We start from the raw sequence: 27,016 nt of genomic DNA on the forward strand, positions 1-27,016 counted from the left end.
ACAAATTATTTAATTTAGCTTTTCGAATTGTCAAAACTCAAAGCGTGGATTAATGGAAAACAACGTTGTATGCCATCTGCAGAACCCATTGTTTAAAGGGGGCTTAGCAATCGGCACTACTGACTGTTTTATCTCTGTGTGCTTTCTCATATTAAAAAAGAAATAACTATCACGAGGAAACCAAAACTTGTGTACTCTCATACGTCCTCGCAATTCGGCCTATGCCTCATGACAAAGGACTTATTATCGGACCAGAGATTTCCCTAAAACTAATACAAAATTTTGGATATTGCGGTTACAACAGTGGAATTATAGCTACTCCGTGGAAATGTTACCATTCTGCAGTACCAATAGGAAATTTGAGCAAACGTTTAAAACCGAAAACGATTTCAATATATACTGCGAATACATTGAAGACCTGGTGAGTGGGTTGATTGTGAGGCACAATTCTATCAATATTAGATCAAGTTGAATTAATTATTTTACATTCTATTATTTTATTGTATTGTATCAAACATATAGTTAGGTAATAGCATTTGAAATACAAAACTGAGCTGAGCAAGCTCACTAGCAAAGCATTCAATATAAAAATGGCTATAGGCACATTTTAGCATACCACCATTTCAATTAATGGCCTTTACCAACGTGCAAAATTTCATCAAGAATCCTTAAACGGCACTGTTCAACAACATTTACGCCGAAATTATGCGTGAACATAGCCGCAATATATATCCATAAAAAGAATTGTTCATTTCCTATTTTTTTCATTAATCGGTTAAAATATATGTAAATAGTCGCGAGAAAAAAAAAAAAAAAAAAAGCAACCCGTGAACCGCCTCTAAGCAGAGGTTGAAACTGGTTTCTTCCAAACTCCTCACTGAAGAATCTGCAGATCGGAAAGTTTTATGTACTTATGCGACAGTTATAACAAAAATAAACTATAATTTAATAAGAAACTAATGGTTGGGCAAAGCAAACCGATTTTTATTATAAAACTAATACCGTGTAACAGTCTTGCTAACACTTTGGTTTCATCAGACACTATGATCGACATGATAATTAACAAAGGAATAAATACTACGAAACAGTTTAATATCTTCCTGTTAACCTGACTGGTAGCTGATAGCTAAATCACTTTACAATGTACACAAACAAACCAAAACAGATAAGCATTATAAGTTTGTAGTATTTAATCTGCTTTATCATGTAGATTATAGTGTCTGATAAAACAAAAGTGTTCGGTTGGAAAAACTGTTACACAATATTGGTTTTATAATAAAAATCGGTTTGCTTTGCTCAGTGATTAGTTTATTATTAAATTATAGTATATAATACACAAAGCTGGTACAAGAAAAAAATATTACAAAAATAAACTGAAGGCATTAAATAGTAGATTACCAAGCTTTCTGCATTTTATGGTTCGTCAATGGATAGAGAGAGAAATGAAGAAAGAAGAAACACTTACAGAAAAAAGAACACGGTGGTGTGTCATTGTTAGATATATTGAATGTTTTGAAAGAAAAATTGTGGCCAGGTCAAAGTGAATCAAGACACGAGGACGAAGAAATCACTAGGAGGGGTAAGGCCGCGGAAAATAATTGGTAAGAAATCTGTTGAAATGGTGGTTGTAGTGAAAGAGAAAAAAGAGCGACGTAATAGCCTTATACCTATAAAATAATAATGAGATACGAAGTTGGAATGAAGGAGTGTGTATAGTGAAGTTGAAATTTAGAAAGGAAGAAAAGCATTTTTAAAAAATAATAAAGATTACACAGCCACACACAAAAAATAAACGTTCTGTGTACCAGACCCCAGGGTACGGATTAGATGTATTTTGGTACGCAGAATCCAAATTTCGAAACCTCAAGACAATCGACCGTGTCATTTTTTTAAGGGCGAAAAACTTCAGCGATTTGGCATAGGGGAATACACGTAAGACAGCCATATATATATATAAAGTTCTGTGCAGTGGACCCCAGAGTGTGGATTCGATGTAAGTTGGTACCAGAATCCAAATTTCGAAACCCGAAGACGATCGACCGTGACAATTTATATTATTATTATTATTATTATTATTATTATTATTATGGGCGCACAACTTCAGCGAATTTTTGTACGTAACACAGCGCATACGTTTTTCCAAGTTAAAATACCTATCATCAAAAATAGGGTATGTATGTTCCCGATATAAATTTGGATGAGTGATAGCATTCAACGGTACAGTTCACGTAAGTTCAGCAAGCAGGATGGTGTTCCGCATACGATTTTGGGACGCATAAGAAACGCTTTCACAGTTTTTGGTAATGAATTACATACTAGAAAAGAAAAGCTCATGGGGCTAAAATGCTGGATTCAGAAATACTCAGTTATTTTCCTCAGGAATTGAGCACTCTACAAAAAAGCCTTCGGTTGCTTGGTTGATCTGCAATTTAATATTCCTTTTCAGCACCGAGGCTAGATACGGTGGCCGATCTACAACTAATGTGAAATCCGAAATATACAGGGGGTTTCAAAACAACACCGACAACGTTTAGGAGGTGATTCCTGACACCAAGATAAAACAAAAAATAAAGACCAACTTGGGTGCACAAATGCTTCCTTTCGGAGTTATAGGCTGTCGAAAACATGAAAAAATGAACTTTAAAGATCCATAGCTCCAATACTATGGGACCTAGTGAGTACTTCAGATTATATGCCGGCAGCTAAACTTCCTCTATAAAAATTGTTGTGTGATTACCTTAAGATTCTGAAAGATTTATTTTTGGATAGCGCACATATCAGTTCCTAAGTGAAGTCTTGACCCGACTGCGGTAGGTCTCATAGTTTTGGAGCTATGAACCTTTTTTTTTTTTTTTTCAGTTTATCACTCCGGAAAAAAACATTTGTGCACCCAGGTTGGTCTATACTTTGTCTTATCTTGGTGTCTGGAATCACCACCCAAACGTTGTCGGTGTTTTGAAACACCCTGTATATTAGCTCTTACCAGGAATCGAACCCAGGTCTCCCGTGCCGAAGGGGTATATGCTAAATATAGAGTCATGAGAGATCTCTTAAGACATTTTGGAAAGCTCCACTTGAGAAACAATAAAACACTCTCTTCGAGGGTATACTCTAAAAATTACGGTCACATTTACTAATGATTACCGTTAATTCTGGCAGCCAACCGATTATACGAAAATTTACGATATTAGTGTTAAAGTTATGGTAATGGGGCATATACATAGCATTTTTATGGCCTATAACCATAAATTTTACTGTAAATTTTAAAATAAGCAGTTGGTAGCCAGAATTGACGGTAATCGGCAGTAAATGTGACCTACAATTTTTTACAGTATAGATGTAACCTATGATAGTAACTATATTATACACGATAACTGAAGTGATGGATGGGGCAGTAAGTTACGGATCTTTGTAAACGTTATCTGGTCAATAGGACACTAATAAATTCTAATGAGTCTTTTCTTTTTCAATCCTGAACTCTCGATATTTTGTGAAAGCAGGAAAATTTGCATCTTTTGCAATCAGTGGACTTACGATGACAAATTGTCGCTTGTTTTATAACTTCAGGATTACGAGAGAACAAATCATGTTGCAATGTGAAAGAAGTTGAAATAACTTTTACAAACTCTCTCTCTCCTCTCTCTCTCTCTCTCTCTCTCTCTCTCTCTCTCTCTCCTTCCCCTTCCTCATTCTTATCTCGTTGGCAAAATTTGATCTAATTAGATAGTAAATTTGACCTATTTTGACGAATAAATTATTTGTTTCAATGTGAAAAATGATTTTCATTTCTACCTGAAAATTCGGAATTTCATATTACACAAAGTGTTTACTATATTTTATTTTTTAAACTCACACCACTTTATTATAAAGAAAAAATCACAATAAAAGTGAAAAGGACCAACCATTCCACAACTTTTCTTCAAATGCTTGTCTTCCCCTTGTCAAAATATCGGAATATTTTTCCACTTCACTGAACTCCTCTTTAAGTTTTGCCATCTGAATCATACAATGCAAAGCTGCTAACCACAAGCTCCCGCAATATGCACTTGTAAAAAGAAATAAAACATAGCACAGTTTAATCGAATTCTCACCAAATATAGTCAATTTCTTTTCAAGTCATTCTTAGATTAAATTTGATAACGGTATATTTCACGTAGATCATTAGATATTAAAACATTTCATTTTTACTAAAATACATACATAGAACAGATTTTACAGTTTGAAACAGGAGTTTTTAGAATTCCTTAAAGTTTGAATCCGTAGGACTAACCAAATGCATACAACCATGATCAGTTCGCATATATGACCTAAACATTCACTTGTCACATTAAACCACTTTTGTGAATTTATATTCTCTATTTTCCCAAGTTTCTACGGCTAACAATAAATAAATAAAATTATGTATTAATTTAAAATATACCATTCATTTAAAATATACTTTAATCAATAAACTCAAAAGGTCCTCGTCTTATTCTTCTGTGTCGTATTGCATATTGTTTACGATCTTTTATGTTTACTGATATATCATGAGTACTTTCTGATAAAAAAAAAAAATCAAATTCAGTACTAAGTACAACTGCTATTTACACTAACCGGACAATTTCCAATGCTTTTTGTAGTTATTCCTCTCAAACAATGAATTACAACTACTAGTAGCAGTTTCCCAAAAAGTTGTATACACGACCATTTACATTTACTACCAAATCAACAATCAGAACACAAATAAATACTCAATAATCTCTTAATAAGTAACTTTTTTCTTTTATGCTATTTCATAATACAAATATATATATATATATATATATATATATATATATATATATATATATATATATATATATATCTTAGCTACAAACTTGCTTCCTGTAAGTATCAGCACCACTATTTTTTTCTTTTTATTACATTTTCGAATTCTATTGTACTAAATTAACAGAAATCACTAAAGTATTCCGAATTTAATCTGAAAGATGGCCATTTTATTATGAAATATTAAAAATAAGTGACTTTTCATTGCTAGAATTCATAATATATACCTGATGTGTTTGCTTCTAAGTAGTGGATCGCCATTATAAATAACATGGAGAAGATCACTTTTTTCTTGCACATTTCAATTACAACTACAAACCACAATTACTACACTAGAAGTAAGATATGAAACCAGGAAATCAACTAGTTCTTCATTACTTTTCCCTGCAAAGGACTAGCCCTCTAGCAATGTTGTCGGTTGTTACTCACGTACATCCGAAAGTGAATCTTCAGTTGACACTTCGTAGCATAAGATTACTAACTACAGTACTGTGGACGCCTTCGTGCTCAAGTGGTTAACGCGAGTGTCTTTATGCGCGTGGTCCCGCATTTGATTTCCGATTATGGTACTTGTGGTTTGGATACTACATTAAGCCTCCGTGTCGAGAAAACGTCTAACATCAATACTATAATAACTCGTTATTACATCTTTATCTTTATGTAAACTATTACTTTAAGTAATAGTCTACACCAATTTTATATATATAGTGAAGCCTCAGTTAACGGACACCTTCATGATACAGACAGATTTTCTTGTCCCGGCAAAATACAGGGCGGTTCAACAGTGTGAAAACACACTAGTAAGTGGCGAACGATGCAAAACAAAACCAAAGTAACAATGTAGGTGAAGAACAGGGTTGGGAGGAAAATGTTTGAGGACACATCATAACGACGTCCGCCATCTTGAATTTTACGCAATTGTCTTAAATGGAAACCATAGTATGTGATATGTCATTTTACTATCAAATTTTTGTAGAAATTGAATAGCATTATTATTTTTGCTCTAGTACTAACTATTCAAAGTTGTGACTATTTCTTTGTTTATATTGTTGCAGGTGACTTACTAGCAGAAGATTATCTTGACTCATGCAGAGTGCATTGAGATCATGCTAGTCTCTGAAGAACGAAACACCAGGGTGATTTCAGATGATTTTAATAATCGTCATTCGAAAAGGACTCCTATGAATATTGATATTGTGATCGAACTGCTGAAGAAATTCCCAGAAACGGGATCTGTGGCAGATTGACCCAAGACTGGTAGATATTGGTGTTCGGAATTGCGATTTCAATTTCAGAATTCGGAATGTTTATAATTCAGACATTTTCGGAATTCCGTAATTTCGAAATTACGAAGTTCCAAGATTCCGTAATTCTAACCTTCCGAAATTTCAGATGAAGTTCTGACAAGGAACGACCATGAACGTGTCATCCGCATATCCGAATCAAACCTAGTCCATTCGATAAGCATAACAAAAGATACGTTCATGCACAAAAAATTAGATGCCGGTGATGGGACTTACTCCGTTGTCCACGGCATCTCTTGCCGAGAGAAAGTTTTGAGATTCCTGAGCGACTAACGTATTAATTTCGATTCTGAAATGATTTATATTTCGGAAACTGGAACAGCCTACTCAGAATTTTGGTGCTCATGGGCGAGTACCGTTAATTTTTTTTTTTAAAAAATCTTTACCTTATATCAATAAATTGAATAAAAAGATTTGTACTCTCCCTCTTTCTTTGTGCCTATCTTTATTGAAGATGAAAATTTTAAAATATATAAATACGTGTGTTACAGAGAAAGAAAGAAAAAGAATTTTGCTCTGGAGTGTTCTGCTGGTGAGAGTAAAAGAAGGTATCGGGCTAAAGTTTGGAGATTCCGTAATTCCGAGATTCAGAAATTTTGAATTTTCGTAATTCCGAAATTTTAAATTTTTGTAATTCAGAAATTCCATAATTCCGAGAATCCAGAATTCCGGGATGAACAGATTTTTAATTCCGATTCCGGAATGAATATTTTCATTCCAAAGTATTCCGGAATATGAAACACCCCTACTGGTAGATCACGCACGGCAACATACGAGGAAAGAACTGTGTCAGTGTTGGCATCATTCAGTAAAGGTTCGAAGAGAAGCACACGTAGTGGTGTTAGTCGCATTCGTAGTGGTGTTAGTCGCATTCAATCATGCGCATGTAAGTGAAAAAGTAGCACCCTTATAAGCTGCAACTACTTCAACACCTTACAGAAGATGATCTAGATTGTCCTTTGGTGTTTGCTCAATGGACCACAGAGCAGCTACGACAAAACACCACAGTCGCCTCTGACGTATTGTTTAATGAGGTAAACTTTTATATGTCGGGAAAGGTTAACAAACAGAACGTGCGGTAAAATTCGGATAGTAATCGGCATTAATTTGACGATTCCGCATATGATCCCGGCAAGGTGATGGTGTAATGTAGCGTGTCGGAGACTCACGTTTTCAGTCCATTCTTCATCGACGGAATTCTAACAGCGATGGGTTATCGGCGCATGTTAGAAAACATCTTGTCATCACTGCTGACAGAGGATGGCCCATTTTCTGTTTTTCCAGCGCAATGGCGCCCTACTCGATCTGTCCGTGAGTATCAGGAGTATCCTAATACGTGGATTGGTCGGCGAGGTGCTGTAAAATTGCCCGCTCGATTTCCTCTTTCCCGATCTCCTGATTTCATTTCTGAACTACAATATATGTGAAGTCTGTTGTGTATCCGGTGAAAATTAGGGAAATTCAGCATCTCAAAAAACGAATTGTGGACACATATCCCAACATTACAGCCGACTTTTCCTCAAGATTTCCGTGAGTACGAATTCAGAATGTAACTGACTATAGATCGAAATGGGGAATAAATTAAATACGTCCTGTAACAATGTACGGTCCTTGCAGTACGACTAACTTCTTTCGTAGGAGACACAACAAAGAAACAGTCATAACTTGGTAACGGTTAAGTGTCATAGGCGGAACCAGCAGGGAGCAAGCGCAGCCCCCAGAAGCTATGCTAGTTACCACTAGAATTTTGTAATGAACAAAATATTGTGATAAGTTTACCTTAATTTACATACAAGGTGGACCATTTACCTTGATACGCCCTTCTAACCTCTAAGTAATGAACAAAAATCTCTGAAACTTTATACCATGCAAATATCGGCAGCGGAACATTTTTTGACACCACTCCACCATTATTTGACATATTTGATACCATAAAGTTAAGTGTTGCCAACCAAACATAACTTTTTCAAATGGCACTATGTCAGATTTCAAATCAACATGTTAAACGAAAACTTACAATACTACATTCAATATTCAGTATTGCAAACTAAAAACGCTACAGTATCACAAACATTCAAAGTTCGGTGACCTTTCACCAGTAATAACGCAAGTGAGATGGACGGGCCACTGCACATACAAAATACTTTAGTGTTCAGTACTATGATCATGATGTGACGGATAGCGAATGAATGCGAACAAAGCTACAAAGGATTAAAAATTTAATTTTTTTGGAGCCTTCATTTCGGACAACTGCATAAATAAGTATCTTGTTAATTGCATAAGATGTTTTTCAATAGGTGTTCAGATCACAATACCGTTTACTGCAATATATCTTAAATCATTCTGGAGACATTAAAAAATTTAAAGTTTGCAACACTGCTTACAATTATGTAATTCCAGGAACTTACTGTAATTATACCTACCACTTACTAAAAAGTATTGATGTAACGTCATAAAAGCTAAGTGAATCATTTTTTTAAACAGTTCCCTCAAATACGCCACTTTACGCAATGTATCAAATTTTACATTTTTTAAGTCTCTCTCGAATGATTTGAAATATTAAATTGTTGTAAACATAATTACAATATGTCTATCGGAAACCATGTACATAATTAAATGTGATATTTATCTAAATACTTTTTTGAAATAAAGTTCTTTCAACAAAGTCAAATTTTCAATTCTTTATATTTTTGTTTCTAGTTGTTTGAAATATGTCAGATGATAAAAATTAAATAAAATGAAAACGAAATCTTTCAGTTTTACGTCCCACGGTTATGCCGTGTAGGCTAGAGACAGTGATGATGAGAAATGAATGAAATGGTGGAATGAAAAAGTGGGAGGAAACGGGAGAATCCTGAGAAAACCTACCCACACGGTGTCGAACCAAGGACACCAGGCACCAGAGGTGAATGCTCCACCACTAAGCCACCGCGGTCCCACTATTCACCGTGAGTTTATTATTGTTATATAATGAAAATGGGTACAAAAAAGTGTCATTTCTCCACGTAAGCAAGGATTACGTGAAAAGTTCATGAAAACCAGTCTACAATTAGTCGATGCCTCAGGAAAAAAAAGAAAAAAAAACAGAATATCGAACCTCAGAAGTAAATGTGGTCGAAAGAAAAAGTCATATTCTCGAATGAATTTTAAAATAAAGAATACGCCACTGAGGAGCAGAGAAATAAGTTCACGCCAAATTGCAGCTGAGCTCCAGCATGAGGTAGGTGCTATCCTTAACCATGTCACTGTGTGTTGTGATTGACGAAACAGTGTTACTAAAAAGTTAAATGTAAAAACCCAGATTAACTGAAAATCTCTTTCTCACACACACACATACACAAAAAAAAGAAGAAAAAAAGCTAGAAGCGAATTTTGCATGATGTTACGGTTCCTGGTGAAGGGAAAATTGAAAACAAGTTATAGTTTTAAGACAAGCGTTTTAAGTTAATGAAAAATAACACAATGAAACTGTGGAGCGGAAAGAAGAAAACTGGAGCATTCCAGAATTTCTGGGATGCCACTCCAAGTTTTGTGGCAGGGTGTACTTTTTTGCAAAAAGTGAAGTATTGGCAGAATTAAAATTTGTACCAACAATGTTAATGCTTAAGAATAATTTGCCAATCTTGAATTGGGAACTTGTACTGACTGTACTGGATTATCTTTTACGAAATAATCTTGATTACTTTATCTTTCAAGATGCAAATGCGACCTGTCACCCGCACAGGTAGTAGGTTTCCTAACACGAACATATGGAAACTATGTTGGCCTGACAATTCTACCGACCATCCACGAAAGGTGAAGCACTGCGAAAAGCTAGGTGTAGCCACACTACGTACTGATATTGATAGACAGGGTTCAGTTCAAATGTTAATTTTCACATCAATATTTTTGTAAAAATTGTTTTTACTACAGTTCTAAAGTAACTGCCTCAATACATTTAATCCTATATATGCATATGTAACAAATGTACAAATATCAGAGGTATCATATGTAAGCCATGTACAATAGTATAACTGGTTTGTATTTGTGTGAAATATACAATAATAATAATAATAATAATAATAATAATAATAATAATAATAATAATAATAATAATAATAATAATAAACAGAAGTAAGTTAGTGAGAACTGAAACTGCACCAAAAATTACGTTCCTTTATGCAGTTTGGAATCCAATACCTTTCAACATTCGCAAAAAATGTAGAATATATATATATATATAGACCATTTATCTTCATATGATCTTGTCAGGGTTCCCACTCTCTTTTCCAAAAAAATTCCAGGACATTTCCAATACGTTTCGAGGACAAATCACCAATTATCCACGACTTCGACACAGGAAGGTATAAGAAGATTCAACTGTAGGTTCAAAACTCACAACAGTGAAATTAAAAGTACAGTAGCTTATGCAGTGAATATTAATGCAAGTACAGTATTAATACACAATAATTAAATATACAAAGCGGAGCGTAATGTGCTGTTTTTATTGTGGCCTCCCAACTCCCCTTATAGCCACCCAATCCACCCACATCCAGCACATGTATTTTCATTCTTTCTACATGACATTTTAATTGTGCACCGAACAAATTTATAAACAATAAAAATCTATTTTTCGTACATAGCATCTTCATTGCGTGACAGTGCGACAGGCATAATTAAGGGGAAAAAGGAATTATATTACAAGTTTTTAACTGAGTATCGAGTTGTGTGATTTCCTCATCTATAGACATAATTTCTTCTTCTTTAGCGAAGCTGCTCTACGGATAGCATTTGACTTTGTCAATAAAGTCAAGCAAGACATCTGCTCTGTTTCATATGCAAGCTGGTTTGCTTCAGTCTCCAAAGCTTCACTTGTTTCCATGAATTTCTTTTTCTTTCTCGGCAGCTGTTGGATATTTTCACTTATCTCTCTCCTCTTGTTCTGCACTTGACTTTCTCTTTCAACAGTCCTTATTTTCTCCAGCTCTGCCATATAGCGCTGTCTTGCATGGAAGGCATGATGCAGCATTTCCTTCGTGATCTTGATTGAAGTAAGGTCTTTATCGGAAATGTTATCATACACCAATCTATGGAGGACTGATACTGGTACAAAGAACAGTTTCTGGAGGATTGGAGGATAATGCTAGTGAAGACAGCGTCCAAGAATGGGTTGACAGACTAGTGGATGAAAAAAGAGAGAAGTTTTCCCAGCTAACCACTCTATTGAAAGAAAGCCCACCCACACATGCAGGATCATGACAAATTATTATTCAGCACAAAAATAGGTATAGCAAACAAAAACTGTAATCAATTAAAATCTTCATTACAATTATGAAAAATCTGACATTCAGTATTTCTGTAAATTTTAAGGATAGAAATGCATTTTCAAGGATATTTCTAGGATGTTTCCAGGACAAAATCAATTCAAGGACATTTCCAGGTCTTCCAGGATTTCCAGGACGAGTGGAAACCCTGATTAATAGATACTAACACTGAAATTTCGTATCATGCAAATATCGACACGGACACATTGTTTTACAAATTCTGATACCCCAGGTTAACAGTGTTGCGAACTCAGCATGAAGTTATGTTTTACCAAATGACACTTTGTCAGATTATTTAGATTACAACCAGATTATTAGATTACACGTTTCAAGTCTGCATGTAAAACTTAAACTTACACTACCACAAGGACGCTATATTATCACAAACATCGAAAAACAACCAAAATTCGGAGGCTTCTACAATAGTAATAACGCTACTGGAACGGACAAGGTAATGCACATTTAACGTACCTTAATGTCGAATACTGTGGTCATCATATGACGTATTTCGAACAAGTGACAGCAAAGTTATAAGAAACTGAAAATTTGACTTTCTTCAAAAAACCTTATTTCGAAAAAGTGGTTAGATGAGAATTACATCCAATTACATGGATGGTTTTGAATAGATATAAAGATCATAATGTCGTTTACAACAATTTGATATCTCGAATCATCCGGAGATATGAAAAAAATGGTAAAATTTGATATACTGTGTAAAATGGCGTTTTTGTAGGAACTTTTTGAACATTTTTATTATTATTATTATTATTTTCTCCGCTTTTATGACATTACAACAATACCTTTTGGTAGGTGTTGTTACAATAAGTTCTCAGAATTACATAATTTTAAGCAATATTACAAACTTGAACCGAACCGTAACTCCAGAACAGTATATATATACATGTCAAAATTTTCAGAACAATGCCGAATTCTTCTACAGCTAATCTCTAGGATGGATCAGAGCAGTATATATACAAGGTGGACCATTTATCTTAATACATTCTTGTAACTTTTAAATTAATGAGTAAAAACGCTGAAATTTTGTTCTATGCGAATATCGGATGTGGTCATTGTTTGGCACAGTCCGCAGAAAAAAACCTGCAACATGAGCAAGTAAGTTATTGTGAAACTACGCCTAACAGCGCAGGGAATCAACATAACGTCTAAGTAGCAAGAATCACGCCAGAAGAAACCTCGGCGTCCTCCCCTGCACACGTATTTTCGAGCAAAAGACTTCGTCATTTCACAATAAACTTGCATGCTCATGTTGCAGGGTTTTTGCTGCGGACTGTACAAAGTCCAAATAATGTAATAATGCAAAGTTAACAAGATTGTCAACCCAACATTGTTATTTTTCAAATGGTACTATGTTAGGTAAATCTATAATTAAGCAAAAACACATTGACGATAACCTATTATTATAATAAAATTGTTCAGTATTTAGTACCTTGTTCCGCTCATCACCCAACTGTCGTAAGTCTGATCTGCCGATCCTCCATTTTCAATAAGCCCATCCTTATCAAGATCCCATGTCATTGCTTTTTCCATCACCAACTTGCACCTAGGCCACATAAAGTTCAAATAATTGATATCTTTAGTAAGGTAGTAGTCACGAAACACCTGAAGCACAAACTTCAAGTTTAAGTCCCTCCATTCTGCAACGTCGTGTGCTGGGTAGGCATTAATGTTTATAAATGGCTCTTCATCTGAAATAAAAATATCTTCTCTTAATAAGTGCTAACACTACTTATGTCACAAATCGCATGAATACTTACGGCAAATGCAAGCTCGAAAATTCGTGATTTACCCGTGCCTTTGTTTTCGGTATTCTAAGTAAAAAGAAAGTTTATCACCGAAGTTTAACAGCACACATTAGGTATGGTCGCCTTAAGTAATAAAACATTCCTAGAAAAAGTACAGTTCAGCGTCCCCTGTAGATGTGCATCTGAAAAATCATACCGTTTTGTAAATAATTTTTTGTTAAGCTCAGATTTACGACGCTCTCCTCCACTTATTCAGGGTGTCTACAAGTTTTGAGGATCCAAATTTCTTAACCTTTTCTTGGCTTTTCTGGGCGATTTTACAAATTTTCTTGACCAAGTACTACAGTATTTTAGTCTTTTTTTTAATCCCCTACTAATTTTTTAAGATTCTACAGTTTTGTCTTAGCAACTTGTAATTAATAAAGACTGCACATCTAATTTACCTAATCTTATCATCTCAGTGCTACCTCTTAGATACACTAACTTTAATCCTGGGTGGGGTATGGCTTTATTTATTGTTGTGTCATAATTAACACTTTCTCTGTGAATACAACACTACTAAATGACAGATTACATGTTATTACAGTGATTTATGATATTCTACAAATATTCACTACCGTGGCAAAAAAAAGTCAGTCACCACAACACATATGGTAACTTGCACATTTGTACTTGCTTAAAACATTAGTTTTTTAAGTAATGAAAAATACACATTATTAAGCTAAAATGTAAGCAGTAACAAACATTTTTTAATAGAACATCTATATTAGACCAAGATACACTTACATACACTTACATACTCATTTTCATTTTTAGATTTGTAATTTCTCTGTGTAAGGAATCAATTTCATGTTTGCTGCATAGGTCTCTTCTTCATCTCCAACAAACTTAATTCTTGTGCAGCCTTTCTCTTACTGTTTCCTTCTCTTTGCTCTTCTTATCCTTTATATCTTTTAGATGACGGATTTCTTACCCCCAAAATCATTGCTTTAGTTATGTCAACGTTAGAAATCATCCCTGCAGCTCCGTACATACTCGTTGAGCAAGCGACTCTTCTGTCAAATTTTCAACCAAACACTCTTTATTAACTGAGAAACCTCTTTGCACAGAAACATTGCCGTGAAACACGATCAGAAGCCGGTGAAAGAACTTAGTTGTCGAAACATTATTCACACCTATGTCACGGAGAACGTTAGAAACACATTCAGTTTGTCTGTGTTGATTACAATGTATAATAAAAGGAATGTTTGATTTATTGAACTAAACTACTGTCCAAAAAAAAAAAACTGTCAAACTACTGTCAACTGTTATCAACAATAAGTTTATTTACTACCACATAAACTGTTGCAACCTAATCTGATTATAAACTATGTATTGTTTAAAAACGTGTTGGCTTCTTAATCGGCATCGTTATCTTAAAATACTGATAATTTCAGTACTTAAAAAATATTAATCATTATGGTAGATTTTTACGCAGCTACAAACGGAAAATCTCCTTTTGTTTCATATCCCTGAGTCCCATTAGCAGATAAGGTTAAGGAAACCCTGAATATCATGGAGGGAAAACTTAAGTTACCTTACCAATCTACAGCATTATATGTCAGGATAATATGATACATGTACGATAGACGATTTCAAGCTAATTAAGAAGTTAAAGAAAACATAAACACAATCACAATTATTATAGTTTGTAAGCACGGTTATTAGTCACTACAATTAAATATCCCTCTCACAATCATGGTTACGAGTTCATTCCCACGGTGAACAACTTTATTCTCGTTCACATTTCAATATTTTCGTGAAGCTTAAATGAACTGGCCACTATTATTTTATCTGAAAGCCTTCTACTCACTTCAATATCTTGAACGTAATATTTGAACCAGTTACTAATATTTTAAGAACATATTTCTGTAAAATGCATTTCCACCAGCTGATAAAGATATATGATTTTAAACCACACGCGAGTAACTAAATCTTAATAGTTCTGTACAGGTATCGAGTTGTTATAAGTAAATAATTAACGCTCTTACTTTACAATCGAAAGACATCTGGTTAGAGTCCCGCAACTGGCCATCTGAAGACCACACGAATACTGTAATAATGCATCTAACGTACAGTACATAGACACTGATCGATTACCTTCGAACACTTCTTTTTAGCACCATAGTTAACATTTATAGTACAATTAACTTCCTATCACACTGGTTGTATTTGGAATTCTGTTAAATAAATAAATCAATTATTAAATGAAATACTTTAAATTCGCTTTAGATTGTTACTTTTGTAAAAAGTGAATTTTTAGAACAGGAAAGAATAATTGATCATATAAGGATATATTACATTCACAGTTAGGAATCCACAAGTCAGCATAATATATTAGAACAAACCTGGATCACCAAAATCATGAGGCACTGTGTTCTTCGATTTTCTATGTGCAATCTTCCCATTGAACCAATGAGAGCGTCTTGTAGTATCTTCTGCTTCTATGTAGTCACACATATCGTATTGAATACATAGCTGCAAGTTGGGCCACAACAAAGACAAGGCAAACGAGGCATAGAAATGAACGTCGTAAGTGTTGTACATTCGATATTCGTGAGCTTCCAAATACGCAAATCTTCCATACTCAGATCTGTAATTAAAATAGTCGATATATTGTGTTGTTTACAGGATTTTTAACTCGAAAATCTCAAAGACTCTCTACCAACTTGCTACAAAAATACCCTCAAATACAGTGGAACCTCACCTAATGCACATCTAGCTTGAAATAAAATCACACATTTATATATATTTTTAAATATAATTGATATCTATAATGTTAGCTTTACATATTTTTTACTAAAGATTCTGAAATTTTAATTTCATGTTTTTTGTATGTAACATTTACTTTATTTGCTTTTCTCTTTAGTTTGAAATTTAGAGACTTAAGTGGTATGAAAACTGAAAATGTTTTTACACTCTTTCGACCGAGTGTACCCATCAGAAACTGAATTCGGGACCGCTCGCACCGAGCACCTTCTGAAGTTAAAGAATTCTGGAAACTTACCCTCCGTGTTTTTCAGATTGAAAAAAAAAAAAAAAAAAAATATTAGTACTTTGAAGCAAGAAGTTAACTTTCGTCACTCGTAGCAAATGTACTGGCCTAATTGGAGCCACAGATAAAACTTAACAAAATATTTTAGAAATTAGGTGCGTGACTTGTTAAAGAAAGCGATACAATACAATAAGTCAAATTAATAGTACGCTAAACAATAAATAAAAAATAAACACAACTCACCATCTTTCTGTTCAAAGTCTTCTAAATTATGATTCAAGTACTTTCAATACAAATTACTCACTTTAACTAACCAGCAGAAAATAAGCTAGACGCTGTTTATCATATATCATAAATAGCATCATACATTAAGTCAGATAAAAAGAATAACTTCATGTTAATTTCGAAAGAAATGTACCGGAGTGAGACGAAAGACAAAATTAGAAAAGAGGAGAATTAAGAAATACAAGTACATTCCCCTCAGTAAGCAGAATGGTTAATAAAAAGATCAATGAATCTATTTTCTTAAACAGGAAGAAAAATTATTACAAAAATAACAGCATACTCTAATCCTATATTACGGAGGTCACCGAAAATCCGTATGAACGAGATACTCCTCAGATCTACCACATCGGGTAAACAGCATTCAGCTTACTTTCTACCCCCGTACCTTGCAAATTATATTTAAAGGAATGCAAGGTTTCAAGTATTTGGTAAAAACAGAATATCGGTTAAAAGTGGAATACGATCCCTTACCGGAGTTAAGTACCACGAAAGGGGCCAATTCACACTGCAGTTCATGAAGCTGTACGTCTTCAATGGACTGAAGAACAGAGGGACTGGACTATAGCAGACTGGAAACGTGTAGAGTTGTCCGACGAGTTGTGTATTCCAATGATGCAAGGCCTTGAGTACACCGACAGCCTAATAAAATATTTTACGCGCAGTGTGTGGTGAGTATAGCGGAAGATAGATGAGGTACTGTGATGGTATGGAGGTTTTCCGTATCTTGATTTGTACCCACCACACAAGTGAATGTGAACAAGAATCAACATGTGTATTTAAATAGAATCATTCTTATTGACACGTATTCCCCTTTCTCCAACATCTTCATGATGAATATGCAGTGGATACTCAAATCTTCCAAGATGGCAAATATTGTGTTAATAGAGCTCAAAGCACTTGGACGTTATTTGAGGAATATTCAGGCACACCTTGCCACACTTGGTCTGACCCACAAAGTCGCCAATCCAATTTAAGCTCTATGGGACTATTTGGATTAGCGGATGAAATGCAGAAACGGACATCTGCGAGTAATCACATCAATGTGGCATATCTGCAACATCTCGCGGAGTCAGTTCCAAACAGAATCAGGCGGTATCCAGGTCAGAGGCGGTGATAGCCGTTGGATGTAACTATTTTGGTCCGGTGTGCTTACAAAGAAATACATATTTAATGACTAAAGTACGTTTCTTTGGTGCACGAGGTCCTGGGTATGATTCCCGGTGGAACCATCGAACACACTGCAGTGCTTCAGATCCTACTTTAAACTACAAGTCAAGTTCTATCTAGCCTCACTGCTGCAAAGGACGTAATCACAAATCAACCAATCAATTATTCGTTCATTAGATTTTCAATTTTCAATACATTTGATAAATACTCATACAGAAAAAATATCTACACCAATACTTGCATATTATTCTACGGAACACTAAACATACCTTGGATCTTTGTCGTTCGTAAACTCAGCACCTACATCTAGCCAAACAGATCCTCCATCGGAAATATAATACAATTCATTGAAAAGAGCACTTTTGTACCAATCAGGAAGGTCCCTGCGTATAAGAAATAATATCACAGTAAATTTTACTGTAAAATGGTAACTATTGGACTTTTCCACAGTATGGCGAAATGTTTTCCATATTCACTTATTTAAACTATGCGAGTGTGTGTATGTGAATTATTTTTTTTAAAGTACATATTTGTTATAAAAAAATTACTAATTATAAATGATAGAAAGGATAAAAACAATATTTATTGACCCTTTTCCAGTAACTTCTGAATTATCGAACTGGTCGATTGAAACACAACAGTCGCTGTCCTAAAATTAACACGCAATTTTTTAGCTACATAAAACCATACAATTTATGCAAAATTAAACTATTCGACCTTAAATTACTGGGAAAAGAAATTTAATAAGGAAGAAACTACTTTATGGTGTAATCTCTTATCACAGTGATAGCTAATAACTGTTCTTTTTTCTATTTATTATGATCAACTAACATAATTCGATTTTATGAACGTTATGCCCTCCTCCCCCACTTTTTAATAGATTCTATTAGGCATTTCTTTCCGGTAGAAGTTACGTGATGTTTTCAATCGAAAATAAAACTGATATTCGGTATTATGTTACAAAAATAATTAACTGTTCATAAAACAACAAAATTAGAAAAAGTCAGTTTCGTTTCAGTGTGACACTAGATATACTTCCAAACTATGTCAATTCAATACTCAAATTTTAAGTAGTACATGTATTACTAGTTGCAATAGATTAATAACATCAAAGATAGAATCTATTCCTCGGACGCTGAATCCGTATCAGAAATCCATTACTCGCTATGCGTTACTGTTTTTGTTCTACGATGACGAAAGTTGAAAACGAAAATCGTTAAGTTGAACCACTTCCGGTTTGAATAGATGGTTACGGAAGGAGATACAATCTACTATTAAGAAGCTGAATAGATTGCAGAAAACCTGCATCTCAATATATCTTACCTTTTTGCTCCATGGAAATTAATATTGAAACCGTAAGTACTAGTAAATTTCAATCACTTCCACTTCTGGTTTGGTCGAGAGTTGCGGGTTGTGATGGTATGTTCTTTTGACAGCCTGAATCGTTTGCATAAAACCGCTTATCGCTATCTAATACAATTTTCTTCTATAGAGATAAATGTTGAAACCGAAAATGGTTTATTTTAACCGATTTGAACAGAGGGTTAACGGGGGAGATGGAGCCTATTCTTGGGACGCTGAATCAATTGCAAAAACTGCATCTCGATATCTCTTACCGTTTTTGCTCTATGAAAATAATATTGAAACCGGAAGCAGTAACAAATGTCAATCACTTCCGGTTTTGGTAGTTTTCAGAATAGACATAGTACATTATCTTGGAACGCTGAATCGTTTGAAAAAAAATGCTTCTTGTTATGTTACTGTTTTCGTTTCATGGCGATAAACGTTGAAACCGGAAAAACTAATTTGAACCACTTCTGGTTTGAATAGAGAGTTAACAAAGGAGATTAAACCTAACCTTGGAACACTGAATCGATTGCAAAAACCGCCATCCCGACTTCTTACCGGTTTTGCTCTGATACCTGTCGAGAGACGGACAAAGCAGGTCTATATCACTTCCGACACTTATACATAGTATAGTTTAGAAGTCTTTAAAAAATCAGAAGATAAAATACGTCAATCAACCACTCGTAAAACAGATTACAATCCATTTATTTATTAATTAATGAAATACTACTAGTCTTTTCTTGGTTAAAAAAAAAAAAAAAAAGTTATTCTTCTTTAAATTATTTTTGTAGTCTCTGCTAATAACAGTAATCTCTTGAACTGCTACGCCAGAGTGAATCCCCCTCATCTTAGGACTATTTCAGAAGAGAGGATCTACAATAGTTCTAGCCTAGCAATTTAAGAACTTAGTGAAGAAAGTCACAGAGACTACTGAAATAATTTAAAGAAGATTAACTTCTATATGGATACAAAGTTACTAGTATTTTATTTTCAAACATGTATCCTACAGCTTCCATTACCATTTATTTATTGTTATCTTTAATTTATGCAAATTACCACTTTAAATCAGCTAAAATTTATATTCAGGAATAAATTTTATGACTCTCAAACGTATATGTTTGAGTTTTAATTCAAAATTAAACAATACTTACTTATCACTTAATACGGAGTCTTGCCACTCATCTATTTCACGTTCCCATTTTTTACAATTTTCGAACGCATACAGAGCTATTGCAGGACCAGCACCACCAGCTCTACCAAAAAACTTTGTATAATATCTGCAAGAAATACTCAAATCAGTCACAATATAAAGGTGAATTTTTATTTTCATATTTGTAATCTCTTAGTAATTTATTTTTGTTTTTCTTTATTCCTATACCATGAATTTTAAGCACATCGGAATGCTTTTGGATTCAATTTCCAGTCGAAGAATAGAATTTTCAATGACGGCAGAACAAAGTGAGGTAATAGAGAAAATTTCTGGCTTAAAAAGGTAGTGAACTCTGGTCTAGAACGACGAGAGGCAGCTGACACACATCTCACAACTAACGGACGATCGCCAAACTTCTTTGTGGTGAACTATAAAGTCATGGAGTTTAGGTGATAAAAACATTCAACTCTTGTTTATTAGAAACGAAAAAATAGTACCACTATTAACAAATGCTCGATATACTGAAAAAAAGTGATAACTTCTACAATATTGACATTTAACAAATTAAAAAAAAAAAAAAACAAGTCAAAAAATGAGACATACACCACTCGATAGATCTCACTGAGCTGAACACAATTATTATATATGTGAAATGTAAATCCTTCAGCGAAGTTCGAGAAAATCGAGAGAAAGGAATTTTATTTTTGTAAACCTAAAAATTTATGCTGTATTGTAACTACACCACTCATTAAAATGAAACTGATACTGAACTATACCCTCATCAATCTTTTCACTGTGAAACTATCAAGATGAAACTGCACAGTATGGTTATATATATATATACAAGAGGTGGTGATAAAATTTTAATCATCATCTCGAAAAAATCAAGTTGCTTACCTTTTTTTTTTTTTCTTTGCAGATATATATCTGTAGTCCTGGTACACACTGAAATTCCCGCGACACAGTACTGTTGCACGCCGCTAGAGAAGTCTAAAGAAAATGATGCACTCACTCTATTGATAAAGTGGAGTATCGTGTGGAAATTCGTTTTCTGCATTTGAATTGTAAGAACGCTGCAAGAATAAATGCTGAACTCGTAGAAGTGTATGGGAACAATGCACCATCATATGTCACAGTGGCTGCGTGGCGCACACGTCTCCAGTATAGTCAGACAAATCTGAATAATGAAGAACGAAGTGGCAGGCCATCTCTCTGTGAAAATCCGGGAATCGCAAGAGAAGTAGAGACACTAGTGCTCGCAGACTAGCGCATAACAATCGATGCGATAGTGGAAAAAGTGAAAATCAGTTATGGATCAGTTTTCAACATCTTGTACAACAGTTTGCACATGACAAAGGTCGCCGCCCGCTAGGTTCCACAACTGCTCATACCTATTCAAAATACCCGCCAATCCGATGCGCAGCGGAAATGTTGCAGCTGTGTCAGACCAATCTAGATGACTAGTCACCATGGACGAATGCTCGGTGTACCACTATGACCTCGAGAAAAAGAAGCAAGAAATGCAAACACGCAGATTCGTCACAAGCGAAAAAGACGAAGAACTAACTATCGGAAAAGCGACGCTGAGTGTTTTCTAGGACTGCCATGATGTGGTGCTGACAGATTATGCTAGTAAGGGACAAACCATCACAGGAGCACCTATATATAACCAATTCTTACCAATGACAGTTATAGTCATAGACATTGACACTAGCACCATTTATTACCTTAACAATCGATGTAACTGTTTGATGGATTTTTAGAGTACAATGCTAATGGTTCAAAGTTAATATACGATGTTGCCACATAATGAAATTTTGGTTTCCCATAGCGGCTGAAAGAGGCCCCGGAGAACATTTCATCATATAACATTTTCGCTTTATTTTGACTTGTAGAATAGTGCTCTGTGGTCCATGGGCGCCATTTATAGAACACACGAAACATATATATATATATATACATACATACATATATATATATATACATACATACATATATATATATATACATACATATATATATATATATATATATATATATATATATATATATATATATATATATATATATATATATATATATATATCGGGTGTTGCAAAATAAGTGTTACAACTCTTGGGAGGTGACTCCTGCCACTGAGACAAGAAAAAAAGTTCTCTTCAACTTTCTGCTATCGGACATAGTTTCAGATCTACAAGGTGCCGAAAGCGTGGGAAAATGACTTTCGGACGCCAATAGTTAGGAAACTATCCAACATAAAGAGGGCGGGTAAAAAATTCACTGAAGAAGTCATACCTGTTCTATTGAATTTTGGATGTTTCACAATCCTACCGTGCACGCGCAAGGGATTCCCCAAAGGAACGTAGGGAGTCCCGGATAATTGCCAAATGAAACTTGGTCTAAATGGATATGAATTGATAGGCTTTCTACCAGGTAACAATAATTCGTTTGTCTTAAGTCGATATCTGGAACAAATACAAGATGGCGGACACATTCATGCCCGTTGTGTGTGGTTGCATAATCGCCAGGTACGGATGCTGGCCAACAGTGACGTTCTGAGTATTAATTGTAGCGAATTTGTACTCAAATGCTCTATAAAGACATCTGGAGCGTCGGTAGAGCATAACAGATGAAGCAGGGTGATTCACATGTGTGGAAACACAACGAAAAATGCCCAGAAATGCACTCATACTCAGTAAACGTGAGTTCAAAGCGTCGGAAATGTAAGGATTAGCGTAAAAACATGAAAGCCATTGCCAATTCACCAATAATATTCCTTCAAACCGATGCAATATGATGTGCACGTTTGCATACCAATAAGAATGCAACAACTGAGGCCAAGTTCAAATGGTGCAATTGGACTCAGTAAGAAATTGGATAAACTAAAGGAATGTCACTAGTGGGATCGCATGATCGATGTTGAAATGTGGCCAATGTGTGTGTTGTTATCAACATGTAGCTAATGAACAAATGTCAGCATGTCCCACTACTGCTGGGACATCGTCCTACGTGCGAAAAATAGAAAAGTAACTACTCGGGTCTTGAATCTGAGGCCGTGGGCTCCCAGTAGGATTGGAAACTGCGACCACGCAAGCAAAAGCGAACGCTCTAGCCCTGAGATTCGAAGGAGCCTCACTTTCTCTGTATTCATTACTTTGAGGAGTACCCACTTTGTTTGGCAAGCCCTCTTGTACAGCCTCCCGACATACTTGTATGTTTTCTTTTCTTACTCCTACTGCACAGTTGTAAACAATCAGAGCTTTAAGACGTTTCTTACTATTTCTCATGTCGTTTTATTTTCCATATGTACGGTGTTCCAGCTATAGTGTTAAATGTGACAAATCGGTTCATTTTCGTCTTTATCTTGGCATGTGCACTGTGTGTAAGATACGAATTTCTGGAGGTATTTTCCTATATTTCAAGTACGTCATATGTCTCAGAAGACGTGAGACATGATATAAGTTTGTTATTTTTACGCTCAATCAGAATTTGAACCATGCATTAAGAGATTTCTTTTCATGTGTGTCGACTGTGGGACAATGTCCCAAACAAAGGGGACATTGATACAATCATGTTCTAGTTACGTTCTACCAAAAGGTGCACCAGATGTAATAGCAGAAAGTACGTTATTTTCCTAGTTTTTGCACGTGAGACGGTGTCCCAGCACTAGTGGGACATGTTGACATTTGTCCATCAGCTACATGTTGATATCAACACACACATTGGCCACATTTCAATATCGATCATGCGATCCCACTAGTGACATTCCTTTAGTTTACCCAGTTTCTTTGTGAGTCCAATTGCACAATTTGAACTTGGCCTCAGTTGCATCCTTATTGGTATGCAACCGTGCACATCATATTGCATCGGTTTGAGGGAATATTATTGGTGAATTGGCAATGGCTTTCATGTTCTTGATGCTAATCCTTACATTTCCGACGCTTTGAGCTCACGTTTACTGAGTATGAGTGCATTTCTGGGCATTTTTCGTTAAGTGTTTCCACACATGTGAATCACCCTGCTTCATCTGTTGTGCTCTACCGACGCTCCAGATGTCTTTATAGAGCATTTGAGTACAAATTCGCTATACTTAATACTCAGAACGTCACTGTTGGCCAGCATCCGTACCTGGCGATTATGCAACCACACACAACGGGCATGAATGTGTCCGCCATTTTGTATTTGTTCCAGATATCGACTTAAGACAAACGAATTATTGTTACCTGGTAGAAAGCCTATCAATTCATATCCATTTAGATCAAGTTTCATTTGGCAATTATCCGGGACTCCCTACGTTCCTTTGGGGAATCCCTTGCGCGTGCACGGTAGGATTGTGAAACATCCAAAATTCAATAGAACAGGTATGACTTCTTCAGTGAATTTTTTACCCGCCCTCTTTATGTTGGATAGTTTCCGAATTATTGGCGTCCGAAAGTCATTTTCCCACGCTTTCGGCTACTTGTAGATCTGAAACTATGTCCGATAGCAAAAAGTTGAAGATAACTTTTTTTCTTGTCTCAGTGGCAGGAGTCACCTCCCAAGAGTTGTAACACTTATTTTGCAACACCCGATATATATATATACATCTACTTAAGCATAAGCGAACATGCATTTCACATGACCTATATTTTTGTGCTTGTTGCCTATTCTATAGTAACTTTCGTAATATATATCCAACTATGAAATTTTCCAAGTACTTCTCTTGAGATTTACCGAACAGGCCTACTGTTTCTGTTGAAGTCAAGCAAGAATAGGAAGGTTAAAAAGATGTAGCTAGGTACATTAAATCCTAACTTGCATGTTTTTTCGCATATGCATAATGGTGATAACAAATCACTGTCCACAATAAATTTCGTTCAACTTATACGATTTTCGCTAAATATGGCGCATATTTCTTAGAGGCTTTTCAATACACATTATTAGGGTTGAAATATGCCAAGAAAACGCTGGGAATTCAATGGTAGCTTGAAAAATTGAGAACAAAGTTCCACAATCAATTTCGTAAAAAAAAAAAAAAAAAAAAAAACAAAAAAAAAAAAACAGATTTTCTTGCAAAATAATCTGAGTTCATTGTAAACAAGTAACGTACTCTCTTCTAATGATACAAGTACATATGAAACTCATTATGATCACTTTATAGTTTGCTTTTCTTTCACCTCTTTGTGGCCAATTGGCATATGAGCGTGTTATCCAAGGTTTCGATTGCCGATGGGGTTATTAAGACTCGGTACTAAAAAGTACCTTAGTAACCATCAATCGCTTCCTTGCCCACACGAATGCGAAACAGCGGAAGTATGTTCAATCCTACCAGCAAGAATGGATATTGAATTTAGGTAGTTCAAAGTATGCACGTTTTGCATATGGGAGTTCTGTGTATCATTTAGATGAAAAAAGAATACTGTTATTATATTTGCAGAGTCTTTACGAAATATAAATGCCGTGCAGTCCATCTGTATTTGGTTTTATCCTACACATATACACATCTAGAAAGATATTGTATAAGATAATATGTACGTTCACCTGCTGTTTAAAGAATTATCTTAACTATTTTCTTCTAGTGTGGAATACTATGTTTGACTGTTGTACATATATATTATAAATAGACAACCTTACATCGAAGAAACTGGTAAATAAACCTTGTAAAACTCCTTAATACCTGCTTTAGAAACCTAATAATTTGATCTATTAGACTACATGTGACTATATATATTGTATATTTTGCAACTTATTTTTATTCTTTTGATAGATATACGAAAGAAAGAAAAAAAAACTTGAAAAGAGTATCTTTTCTTTAAATAGATTATTAAATGAAATACCTGTAATACTCCTTGCCTTTCCCCGAGAAATGAATCTTCGGCATATCCCAAACAAGAGCAAACGTAGCTTGTTCTCGATGTTTTGGAGCCACAGAGCATTTAATGCATACTGCACATGCTATACCTTCACCTTTTCCTAATGCAAAGTAGAAAAAAATCATTTTACTCTTGATGTATTTGATTGGCTTCTAATGCTGCACTCAACATACACTTTTATTTTATATGCAATCGTAATTATTTTCCCATCTTCCATGTTAAGCTACTTTTTGAAAAGAAAACAAATAATTCTCTTGTACCTTCGCGATTTTTCTTAAAAATGCTAATCGTTTCATCAATGCCACATGTGATGCTGGCATCTTCGTCAGATGAATTTCCCCATTGAATATTAAATCCAGTGGATTTTTATGTGTTATTTATTCAATATCTTCATCGCAGATATTCCACTAAAACAACTCCTTAAAAGCACAGAAAACAAAAACCTAAGAACTTCAACACTCACTCAGAAAATGCATATGTAAACTAATCAAGAACGTAAAAGTATTTTATCCAATTTACATACAGAATCAAATTACCATTATCATTCAGAATAGTCAATCCCTATAATTTGGATTGGCTCCTTATACGGATTGACTACTCTCAATATGTTGATTAGAAAATACTTTCATTGTTCTTGATTAGTTTACAAATGCATTTTTAAGTGAGTGTTGAACTTAGCAATTTCTTTTGTTGTGCCTTTAAAAACTGGTTTTAGTAGAATATTTATGATGAGGATATTGAATGAGTATCATCGTACGACACAATATGAATAGAAAAAAAAAGAAAGAAAACAACAACAACAACAAAAGAAATTCTAATATTTCTCGTATTTTTTAAATGACAGTAGGGGATGGGGAGGATATAAGTTTGGGCAGAGACTTTACCAAGGATGAAAGCAAGTTAAAATTCCAGTATTGTGGCACTGAGAATCGAAAGAGGTAAAATCCTTTTCAGTTTTTTTTTTTTTATTTATTTATTTATTTATTTATTTTTTTTTTTTTCGAT

The 27,016-nt window shown here is 34.8% G+C and overlaps 1 protein-coding gene across 4 annotated transcripts in view; it reads right to left on the bottom strand.

Annotated features, from left to right (window-relative positions):
* LOC145678331 (non-lysosomal glucosylceramidase) overlaps window positions 1-27,016 on the bottom strand; it is a 111,412-nt gene that overhangs the window by 58,038 nt on the left and 26,358 nt on the right. For all 4 annotated transcript variants that reach the window (XM_081748351.1, XM_081748353.1, XM_081748352.1 and 1 more), the window contains exons 8-13: window positions 25,976-26,111; window positions 20,161-20,286; window positions 17,932-18,045; window positions 15,564-15,808; window positions 12,861-13,119; window positions 3,903-4,045 (exon numbers count right to left, since the gene is read on the bottom strand). In XM_081748351.1, coding sequence (XP_081604477.1) covers window positions 3,903-4,045; window positions 12,861-13,119; window positions 15,564-15,808; window positions 17,932-18,045; window positions 20,161-20,286; window positions 25,976-26,111 — 1,023 coding nt within the window. The remainder of the gene's footprint in view (window positions 1-3,902; window positions 4,046-12,860; window positions 13,120-15,563; window positions 15,809-17,931; window positions 18,046-20,160; window positions 20,287-25,975; window positions 26,112-27,016) is intronic.

The sequence above is a fragment of the Thermobia domestica genome, chromosome 2 (genome assembly GCF_964235325.1).
Source record: "Thermobia domestica chromosome 2, izTheDome1.hap1.1, whole genome shotgun sequence".
NCBI classification, from domain to species: domain Eukaryota; kingdom Metazoa; phylum Arthropoda; class Insecta; order Zygentoma; family Lepismatidae; genus Thermobia; species Thermobia domestica.